General features: G+C 35.3%; 1 protein-coding gene across 3 annotated transcripts in view; it reads right to left on the bottom strand.

The window, feature by feature from the left end:
- lmx1bb (LIM homeobox transcription factor 1, beta b) overlaps positions 1-6,453 on the bottom strand; it is a 66,941-nt gene extending 60,488 nt beyond the window's left edge. For 2 of the 3 annotated variants that reach the window (XM_060931725.1, XM_060931723.1), the window contains exons 1-3: positions 3,449-3,748; positions 3,060-3,189; positions 2,140-2,326 (exon numbers count right to left, since the gene is read on the bottom strand). In XM_060931725.1, the coding sequence (XP_060787708.1) occupies positions 2,140-2,326; positions 3,060-3,129 (257 nt within the window). In that variant the 5' untranslated portion in view covers positions 3,130-3,189; positions 3,449-3,748. Of the gene's footprint in view, positions 1-2,139; positions 2,327-3,059; positions 3,190-3,448; positions 3,749-6,431 lie in introns of those variants that run through there. The other variant, XM_060931724.1, reaches the window with a different exon arrangement.
- Positions 6,454-12,131: the final 5,678 nt, after the last annotated feature.

The following is a 12,131-nucleotide window of genomic DNA, read 5'->3' on the forward strand; positions in this document are numbered from 1 at the left end:
TCTACTGTTTATTGCCTGGTACTAAGAAGAGAGTTCCTCGTAAATCCGCTAAATACAAAGCGATGTATTAAAACTTCTAGTTCTACAACACTTAAACAAAAGCCCTTGCACCATGCAGTTCTTCTTCATTACTCTTTCCCGCATTTTGCTTTATTGCACAGGGAATGGGCACTGAAAAACTGTTGCACAGTTTCGTGATATTATACGCAGCTTATTACGCGATAGTAAACACAAACAACAACAATAATACAGGCCTAGTACTTCAACTGCATAATATTCGTCTTGTTATTGCTGTGACAGTCCATAGTAATGTGGGACAATTAGCTTTGCTATAAACTTTGCTGTCACCAAGCCTTATTATGGACAACGTGTGGGTGAAATGGTGGCTGTACCGTTACTGAAATAAACACACCGTAATGGAAGTTATGGTAAAGTCAGTCACAAGATTTTGTAACTTCATTCGTAAAGGTAGGCCTATAAATCGTCAGAAATTATATTACTCATAACTGTAATTAATTTGCATCTAGAATTATGTATATAACAATAGGCCTAAATAATAAAAATAATATTATTTGATTAAATTATTGTCATTAGGTTTTCGTTATTTCATTAGTCATCTTTATATTGTCTCGCTTAATAAGATAGTAGAAAAGTTGTTTGACATCATTTTAGGTATTCTACATGTCAAGAACTTTTGCGGAGTAAAAAAGCCTACCTTTTAGGAAGGTAATGTACTTGCATGCACGTCAACTTATTCAAAATGGAATTTAAATCTTAATTATTGCATTAAAATGTTGATTATCTAAAAGTTTTAACATGTTTATTGGGAAATTAAACTGCAAAAAGGACTTTATATATGCAATGTTACGTCATCATAATATAAGTAAAACAGAAATTTAAAATGGATTTAATTATAAAAGAAAACACATGAGTAAAACAGACGGTTAAAGACAGCGATGAAGTAAAATGTACACAGTGGTATTTGTCTTATTTATTTATTTATTTATTTATTTATTTTATTTATTTTTAAAAGAAATCGTGGACTTCATAAATTAGGCAGCTGTAGTCTTTCCTAATCCTTAGATCAGTGCAGGAAAATTTTAACACATTAATATATATATATATATATATATATATATATATATATATATATATATATATATATATATATATATATATTGCATCGTGCGTTGGTGTATGGTAGTGTTTTTTTTTTTTAAATACGATTAGACCACATCAGGTTTATTTTAGAAAGCCCTACTATAGGCTAATTTACAAAATGCTAGTTTAACGACTGGAAAACGACGGAGAAAATTGCGAACAATTGTCCCAGCTTACCCACGTTCACCATCGCTATTTGTCTAGAATCCTCGCCAAGAGTTTACACTCATAATTTTAGGAACAACTACAAAGCAATGGCAGGGTTATGTAAAAATAGAAAATAAATATTAAATGGAGTCCTAGGTGGAAATCAAACGAAAACCCGTCCATCCGTTAATTTATATCAAAACCACGTACTGTCATTTATAGGATATCATTATATAAAAAAAGAAGCCATTATTGGGTCAAAAATGATAGTTATTTTTAACCACAGACACACACCAAAAAAATAGTCGGTTTAAAATAGTAGCAGAGTTTGTATAACCAATTTGCCCTTAACTGCAATCTGAAGACAATCTGTTTGATCAAGTCGTCAGATAATCGGGATTCGGCACTCCGTAAGTTAAAAAAAAAAAGAAGGCAGTATTTCCATTTCCTGGCCCCCAGACGTATCATTTTGAAATCGAAATGCCAACTGTGTTAATTCAATCACGTTTATACGAAATTAAATTTATATGAGACAAACACAGGAAAATATTCATCTGACTTAAATTCTTAGAACAAAAAGCACTTCATTTCAAGTTCTTCTTAGCCCTGCAACCAACTTTGACAGTAACCGTATTTCTGACTCAAGTGCACGAATACAGCCTATTGAAATGAACAAATTAGCAGATGCAGGGGGGAAAAAACAGCATGCAGTGGGATCAGTAGTCATTCGACTGAAACAAGCAGACAAACAGAATCCATGATACTTTTATTACCCACTGAATGGTTGGGAAGGGTGTTTTTCTTTAGAAATAATAAGCCATCTGCCCTTACTGTTGGTAGTCATGTTTGCAGTAGAGTTTTCTGTCTCGGAAGTAGCAGCTGGTAGTGAGCGGCTGCTGACACACGGCGCACTGCAAACACTCTTCGTGCCACGAGGACTCGTTGACGCGCATCAGGAAGCGGTCGGCTATGGGCCGCTGGCAACCCTCACACACCGCCTGCTGATGGCACTCCGAGCCTACACACAAAACACACCGCGCAGTGTTAGCTTATTTATTTATTTTTAATCCACTAATCAATGCATCGCTCACAGAAAAGGCACGCACAGTTCGATATGTAGGCCGACATTCACTTGTCGCTGCTCTCATGCTACAAACACGTCACATTGCTCAAATAAATAAAAAAAGCTGTAATTATGATGCAGACTGTAAGCAGATTAAATAAACAAATGCTTTCTATATCACAAAAGACCTGTGATTAAATAGACCAAACACTAAAATAGTGTTTCAAACTTGTGCAGCTTTTTCTTTTATTTATTTGTGTGTGTGTGTGTGTGTGTGTGTGTGTGTGTGTGTGTGTGTGTGTGTGTGTGTGTGTGTAAGACCGCAGTCGAAGCTTGATGCTATTGCCACAAATAAATTAGTGGCCAACACGGTATTTTGAGTTTAGGTAAATTAACTTAATCAGAAATAAACGCAGCATAATAATCACAACATAGGCTACATATATTATCCGCAGTGTGTAAATTGTAGCCTTTTCTGTAAGGAAATGTTGCCATAAAACAATTGTCATTTAACTAATATGCAAGAGAGGGTTCGAGGATGCCTCTGAACAGTCTCTGAGATAACTGCCCGGAGAATAATTTGACAGTGCTAAATTACAAAAGCATTTAGCACATTCTGTAAAGCACTGCGTGTACTCACGCTTCACGGCCGATTTTAGTTTCCATATAGCAGCCTGCAAAAGCTTACCTAGCATAACTCCAAGAGTAGCTGGTCCCGTCCGGAGCGGGTGGTCTTCAATTTTGATACCGTCCAACATAGCCTCCTTGAGCGCTGAGACTCTTTTCCCGCTGAGAAGCGCCTCTCCTGTGCCCAGAACCTGTTGCAATATGCGTCAAAAAATTTCGTCAGACTTACCTTAACTTCAAATTCCAATACAAAACCACAACATCAGTGCTTAGCTTACATAATCTCAATGCTATTGTGCATGTAGCTAAAATGGCCAGGTTTTGAAAGTTCTCGGTGCAGTTAGCAACGTCAACATCACTGCTCCATCAAAAGCTGACGTTGGTCAACAACAACAACAACAACATGCACGACGAGAACAGCAAACCTTATAAATCCGCGCTGATAATCACCTGTTAATTTGGGCTGATGGAGGTTAGACGCGCTGTTAGCACAAAGTTTGTATCCCTGCCTCGTTATGGTGAACTGCAATAGGAGGATCCTCTGGTTCTGTACTGCGCACGAAAAGTTGCTTCGACACACCGAAAATATGAAAAGCAATGATACAATGAGAGAAAATATCTGAGACAATATCCAAGGAAATATGTCTGAGATGTCACAGCGTGAACAGTGTGCCATTCAGATCCCGAGCGCTGAGGAGAGCCCTAAACTGAGGTAGAAGTGAGAGAATACCCCCTCCCCTTAGCAGCCGCGTCACTCAGCCTATTTACTGCCACCAGGACGCGATTGGTGCCGAGTGGAAACTCAAGCCGGTCCGCCTCCAAACGCGCGCCACCAGAGCAAAGAGCCAGCGAAAGACGGGTGATAGACGCTAAAATGCCAAAACAAGAGGAAGAAAGAAAGAAAGAAAGAAAGAAAGAAAGAAAGAAAGAAAGAAAGAAATATACCCTGGAATTACTGAAGAATGCTGTCGGTGGAGAGACAGAGCCGATTGTGAAAATGAAATAGGTGAAATTTTTATGAAATGGATTTTGACATATACAGCACATGTAATGACGCCGTAACACCGAATATCTAACGACAGTCCGTATCAGTAGTAGGAGCTATCTTCCCTTGCCAGTTACAAACATGAAAGGTACTTTGCACCAATATCTGACAATCCAGTAGCACTGAGAAAAAAAAAAATCAACAGATTACTGTCAACTGCAACAACAACAACAACAACAACTAATAATAATAATAATAATAATAATAAAGCAATGACTTGCTATTTAAATCATAATCATATCAAAATATGGCCTAATCATAGAAATTGACCACTGTCTCGGCTGACTGGTCATATTTTTGTTGAACTTTACGAGCTGTGCCGAAGTTATTTTCTTTTTTCTATGTGAAAGCTTGCTTTGATATTAGGTAGTGGAGCATCGCACAGGGCGTTCGTCCGCTTTCAGCCTTTGTGTGCGTTATGGAGCCTCGAACCTTCTGACCTTCTGTCTCGGATGCACCTGGCGATCAAGACTGATAAAAGTGGCGTGCGGGGTGGGGGTGGGGGGATGTGTGTTATGTATTTAAAATAAAAGACGTGCCTTGTCTTGAATTACAAATAGATAGATAGATAAATAAAATAGATAAAAGTTAACATTCAGCCTTCTTTTTTAATGCCATTTTTATATACCTGGAGATTAATTATTGTCGTTTAAAACCAGAATCATTGATTAAATATTTTATATATCCTTGTCGGTTCAATTTTAAGACGGAAAAAGTCTCATTTCAATTTTAATAATAACAAAGTCTTGATAGGCTATTACTGAAAACGATTCTAAATAAAAATAATATCATAATGACAAGAAACATACTAGCTTGTAAAATTCAGTAAGTAACGTTACAATATTTGATGCCTAACCCAAAGCAGTAATAACAACACAGTGGTTCCACATTTCGTTACAGAATTGGTTAAGGCTTAGACTGTTTGTTTTAATCCAAAGCCTTGTTTTTCGTGCTTTTATTAATCTCACATTCCTTTGTATTTCACTAACTTGGATTTATTGATGCATTTATATATTTATACATATGCATCCACACTCCAAAAAAGCTCATAAATTTAATATTTCTTTAAAATGATTTTTTTTTAATTTAAAAAGAATAGCAATCAATTCACAGAACTAAAACCTGTTAACCTGTAATCAGCAACATTGCCTTAACTTAACATGCTATGCCTTAATATGTGCAATTCACAGCGCTTTTCCCCTACAGTCGTCCATGCTAAAATATCCGTACACCATCATATCCATCTATCGCAGCTTATCCATCACACTATTCCATCACCAATCACTTTCTGTGTTTCACACCACACACTCTACTCTCAGCCCAGTGCACTCTACCGTCTCACTCTGTCAGTTACACTCGAGAATTACGCACTCATCCAATCTCAGTGTGCTCACTACACTCACATATGTCATAGTCTGTCCATTGCACTCTTCCTAGTCTGCTGCTCTCTACGCAAAGTCGTTGTCGTACTTCGTTGTCCCGCATCGTGAAGTTCCAAATCTAAAACTTCCATGTTAGTAGGCAAAAAAGTCGACATTTTAAAAGTACGTGCGCCACATCTAATCTAATATCAGGGACGTAAAACAAGATCCAGGTTTCTTTCTATAGTTATGCTATTATTTATCGTAGTGTTCCAGATACAATGTGCAAGAATACACAAGAAAATTTAGCATCAAATGAAAACCAACCTGTCATCATATGAAATATCCTCAGACTGACCACTGTTTATTCACTTGGCTTAAAGCACGTAAATGAGGATGTAGTGTTTATATATATATATATATATATATATATATATATATATATATATATATATATATATATATATATATATATATAAAATAAACACTACTATATAGCTTGATTTCGTCCAGCCAAATAAAATCACGTATTCTGTTCTTTCGAAACGTTTATGTTCTTACAGAAAAGTCTCAGAAACTATCATTGTAGTTTGTAGAGTTTATCCTGCAATGACATTTAATGCACTTCAAACATATTTTGCTGGTTTACATAAGGAGTTATCAAAATGAGTGCAACAATTATACCAATAATTTCGCGAAATAAATTACACAAGTAAATTTTACAAGCTAAAAAACCCCATCATTTGGCCTAATTAGTAAAATTCTCTTTTAATAGTTTCACATATAAGCTATATAGAATACAGCAACAACGTCAAATTATTATTATTATTATTATTATTATTATTATTATTATTATTATTATTATTCGGTTAAAACACTTCGAACATTTCAGAACCATAAGGGAAATAATCGAGGCCTGGTTATAGGCTACACGAGAACCTACAGCATATACAACATGACTATATGTTAAGCAAGGGGGAAAAACATACATGACACTACCATATCAGAAGATAGAGAGATCGGTTACCTTGCTGTCATAAGTTCACTGGGTGTCCTTTGTCGCCCGTGTGAAGAACTCCGGAGCCGCTCCATTAACTAAAAGCCGCTGAGGTTGTCTCTAATCTGTTCAAGACGCCCCCTGGCGTTTAAAACAGCTTGCTCAGGGCTGCGAAGCAGTGGAGCAATGCACAAGCCGATATACTCAGACATACTCTCCAGTCGATATTCGTACATGTGGCTCGTGTGTAACCAGAGTTAACAAGTATGCCTATGCATCATGGCTCAAATGATAGTCCAATTAGCCTCCACTGCACCAAATAATTTAGTGCAAAGTTCCAATGTTTTGCGATCGTTCAACCAGTGCCAGGAAAGAAATATAAAGACAAGTCGAAAAACATATTGTCACAACCCGTACCGAATTACGTCCGACGCCATCAGCAGTGTGACTTGCATGTAGCAGTACAGCCAAATGCCCGTGTTTTGGAACCCAGTCAATGGTTTACGAAGTGTTTCATAAAGACAGGCCTCACTGGATCAGCAGAAAAACAATCAAAGCAAACGCCTCACAATGGCTTGGATTTCGTGACACTTTGGCCTCACAGTCACTATCCCCAAACCCTGGATATATGGGCGCTCTCATTTTGGTCGAATAGTACAAACTAAGCACACTGAAACTTCATACAACCAACATGTCAAAGAATGACATTATTAAAGCCTCTCTCCTGTGCACCCTCCCCCGCCAGAAAATGAGGCACCTAAGCTGCAGGTGTGTGGCACGTGCGCCACTGACACCAGCGCAGGCAAGCGCACGCACGAGGAGACGGGGTGTGGAGGGAAGGGATGGAGGGTATGGATGGGGCTAATTTACATTCAGTATAGACTTAAATTTGTCCAGCTTTAATACAGCAAGGTGGTTTCGTTAAAGAAATTGGATTACCGAGCCAAAAGGTAAGAGCAACATTATGCATGTACGAGCATTGAAAGATTTCCAATATGGTCTCACGATTGAAAATGAGTAACAATTCGCACGACTCATTAGGTCGTTAGGGGCGGGGTTTCTCTTCGTACCTTTACTTATGACTTTATACTATGTTTGAAATCTAACGTCATCGGCCTCGCGATTGATCCAGTTTAGGTGAGATCGTATTTATTTCTGTTCAAAATAACGAAGGTTCAATAAATTAAATTTAGTTATAAAATTAAATCGGCTGACACAGCTTTTATAAAGAAACCTAAAAATTTAAAAGACCCAATTTGCGCCCACAAACCTGTGTGTGTATAGAGAGAGAGAGAGAGAGAGAGAGAGCTCTTCGTCTTGTTCGTATCTATCTATCTATCTATCTATCTATCTATCTATCTATCTATCTATCTATCTATCTATCTATCTATCTATCTATCTGAAATATAGACTACATAGTTACACACACACACACACACACACACACATTATATATATATATATATATATATATATATATATATATATATATATATATATATATATACACACACCAAAAAACTATATATAACTTATACATAGTGTCGCATATCCATATAGGCATATATCCATATATGTGTGTGTGTGTGTGTGTGTGTGTGTGTGTGTGTGTGTGTGTGCATATATATTTATATATGAGAGAGAGCTCTTCGTCTTGTTCGTATCTATCTATCTATCTATCTATCTATCTATCTATCTATCTATCTATCTATCTATCTATCTATCTATCTATCTATCTATCTATCTATCTATCTATGTGAAATAGATAAAACTTGCCGCGTATTAAGATAAAACTGTAGTACTACTATTGCCTGCAATTGCAAATTATGTGCAGTTATAGCTACAATACTTCTGCTTATTATTATGCGAACTATTTTAAATAAACATAAAACATTAAATAAAAAAAAATACTTTGTCACTTTTCACAGCCGCATGCCCGCAGTCAAACTATGGAGCATTTATTTATCATTCAATTGGTTCAGCTTAATCCATCATATGAGTTTATACTCATATTTATTTGTTTCTTCGTTTCCTTATCTACTTTCTTATTTGGCTGGTTATTATAGTGTATGCAGCCTCATTTACAATGGTATTTCTAAATGGATACTCGAATTAAAAAGTAGTGTAAAATAAAATCCGTTAAAGAACGCATTTAACAAATCTTTAAGAAGAACGCAAAGCAGTGGCTCGCGCAGGCATATCCTTCAATGGCACTAACTTTGATGTCCAAATGCACTTTGATCTTTTAATGAGTTTTCCTCTGAAGCTCTGCACTCGTTCAACTACTTCTAAAGCATGGGATAAAAGCTGCTTTAGATCCATCTAGCTGGGCTCGAAGTCCACCAATGATAATCAGGAAGGGCAAGGAATCTTCAACAACAATAATAAACCATAATAACCACATAAACTATAATAATAATAATAATAATAATAATAATAATAATAATTATTATTATTATAATTATTATTATTATTATCTCTCCTCACATCTCCGATGCACTTTTTTTTTTTTTTTAGCGTTGACTTGGATGTAAATGTCGCCCCCTTGTGAGAAAGCATTTTTCTACTTCTCCTCAGCCCCGTTACGTTGCTCGACAAAACCATGTTAAAATGACATATGACATGTTTACTAATCGTGATCATTTCAGGACAGGCTCATTCAGTTCTTTGACCGAATTTTCAACCAACTACGAACTTGAATGAACTGTGCACTCATGATTTGCTTGGGAATGGCAGATATACCATTATATTTAGATATATTTAGCTACTTTACTCAATGCTCAATTATAAGAAGTCACAGGAGCGCCATAAAAATAATAAGTCCGCAAAAGAATAAGAAAATAAATGTTGAAAAAGAGTAAGAAAATGAATAAAATGAATGAGAAAATAAATGCAGAAATAAAAATAAAAACAGAAAATAAGAAATTACATGAAATAAAAATAAAAGAATATACAAATGAATGCCGAAATAAAGTTAAAAGAAAAAGAAAATAAATGATTTTCTTTATTGCTTTTGCTATTCCCGATTGCTTGTTCAAACCGCTACCACATTCACACTGGCAAAGCAGGATTCATATGTGCAGGAATTGGCTACCCAGCCTGGGCAGGAAGGCCTGCCCAAAGCCTGTTGACTGACAGCTTGGCCACTCAACCTAACAAAAAAGCAATAGGGAAAAAGAAAAAGACGGGGAGAAGCAATAGGGGGAATGAAAAAATAAACAATACGGAAAAGCAATAGTGAATAGCAAAAGGAAATTTCGTATTCTTCTATTTTTATTTTTACATTTATTTTCTTATTCTTATATTTTTTGTTTTTATTTATTTTCTTATTATTTTCTTGTTCACTAATGTATTTTCCCATTCCCTTATTTTTTATTTATTTTCATATTATTTTATATTTATTTATGCATTTATTTTTGTTTTTAAACTTTTATTTCTGCATTTATCTTCGTATTCTTTTATTCTTTATTTGTATTAATTTCCCAGCATTTACGTTCTTATACAGATTTAGTCCTTTTTATCGCACTCCTGTGACTTCATACAATTATTCTATCTTCGCAATTTAATACATTTATTCCAACATTTTTTATTTATTTTTGCTTGCCAAAAGAAATTTAAGTACGGGGACGTATAGTTCAAACTTCGTTTTGAACAGACCCATAAAAAGATTCTGTGCTCCTACAAAAGGGATGACAAATTAACATAGCCGATCTCACATCGCCATGCTAATACTATTTAAAATTCCTATCCGTAGACATAATGCCATAGTAGAGACTCTAAATTGCTTGTTCCGTAACTTTTTTTATTATGTGAGATAATAACAGAAATTATCTAGTTTTCATAATATTTTAATAATACCTTGGTAACATTGAATAAGCCTGCTCTTTAACACGTTTGAGTTTCAGGACCTGGGGTGGGTTTCCCAAAATGTTCGTTTGGTAATCTCGTTCTGAAGAATATTCTTAAATTAACGGGCCTTTCCCAAAACCCTTCGTATCTTACATAATATGTAACCTTGTTAGAAAATTTACGAGTAACCTCAATTTGCAAGTAGGTATTTACTGAATTAAGAATTTCGTGATTTGGTGCTCGTGTGCAGTTATACCTCAAAAAGACAGAGGTCGCTAATTTTCCTTTCTAAGCAAGATAACAGCACATTTGTTTTCGGGGGGGGGGGGGAATATATATATATATATATATATATACTGAAATATAATTGCATTATGCACACTACATTATGTACACTAATGCCAACAGCAATCAAATCTACAAGTTTGAACTAGGTGGTCAGTGCATTCCCAGTATTAAATGAACTTTCTATGCACTTGGCGTGCTATAAAGGAGAGCGGGGAGACTTGGAACAAGTTTTTAGCTTTTGTAGATTTTGTGAAATTCTTTGCAACTAGCAGTCCCATTCATATTGCATTAGAGGTATTTACTACACCCTCTTGCCACAACATTAGTTTCTCAGCTTGTCACATATATTGGCCTTCAGGCTTCACTTTTTCTGTCATTATTTTTTTTGCAGGGAAAAATGGGACATTGAGGGGAGACATGGGACATTACGTTGGGAGATTTGGGACATAGTGGGGAGACACAGAACAAAAATAAAATACCTAGGCCTACATGCTTAATTTTTATTTATTATCAAAACTTGTAAAATATGAACTGTATGAACACACAATGCTGGTACAGCTATAGAAAAATATCATTTTACCCAAACCTGACTAGACAAACCAGGGGTGGGTTTCCCAATAATGTTGCACTGTAGGACTAAAGAGCAAATTTAAAGATGATCTGAAGCAACAAACATTATCTCTGTGTGGTTTTCATGAACTCACTCATAAGAAGGATTCTTAAGCGCAACTTTGCTAAGAGCATCTTTGCAATGCACATCCTTGATATAGGCATTAATAGTTGCTAAAGGCATTTGTACTGTAGCTGCTAAAGGCATTAGTAGTTGCAAAATCCAATCAATGAGGTTACATGCCATTAGTTTTTAACCAAAAACAAATGAAATATAATGTGCTTAAAATATGTTAATATATTATATCATTGTTAAGCATTACATACTGTATATAATGTGGTATTTAATAATTCAAACTATTTTACATTTTTGGACAATAAAACGTTTTATTCCAAACATTTTTTTAAATTAAATGAACAAAAGTTCACGTGAAAGAATGAGCAAATAATAAGCTAAATATTTCAGTAAATGTTTTCCCTGTGCCCGCTCATTTGATTGTTACCCAATCATGCAGTCATGATTATTTCAACTGTTATCCACAATGCCAAGTTGACAATGTTCTCCCTTATATATATATATATATATATATATATAAAACAAAACACAATGTTACAGGTGCAGAAATTTGTATCATTTATGACACTAAATAAAAAAAAATCACTTGCCTAATGGAGTTAAATTAGATTAAAATGCAGCAATATCTATGTGACATTATGATATCCATGTATAATTCCATAACATATTGAAGTATAATCATCATTTTTTTGTATATTTATTTAATAATTAACTCAATGTACTTGCACTGTACAAGACTGGCAGCATATTCAACACCAATGAGAGTCCCTTGGAGGTGCACACACATTCTTTGTATTCGGGTGTGAGTGAGACGCTCTTTATTGTGAAAGAGTGATCCAGGTCCATTGTAAGTTAAAAGCAAACTAAAGTATTACTTTGGCTATGATGTTATTCGGGAAAGCCATGTT

This window comes from Neoarius graeffei, chromosome 10, assembly GCF_027579695.1.
Source record: "Neoarius graeffei isolate fNeoGra1 chromosome 10, fNeoGra1.pri, whole genome shotgun sequence".
Taxonomy (NCBI): Eukaryota; Metazoa; Chordata; class Actinopteri; order Siluriformes; family Ariidae; genus Neoarius; species Neoarius graeffei.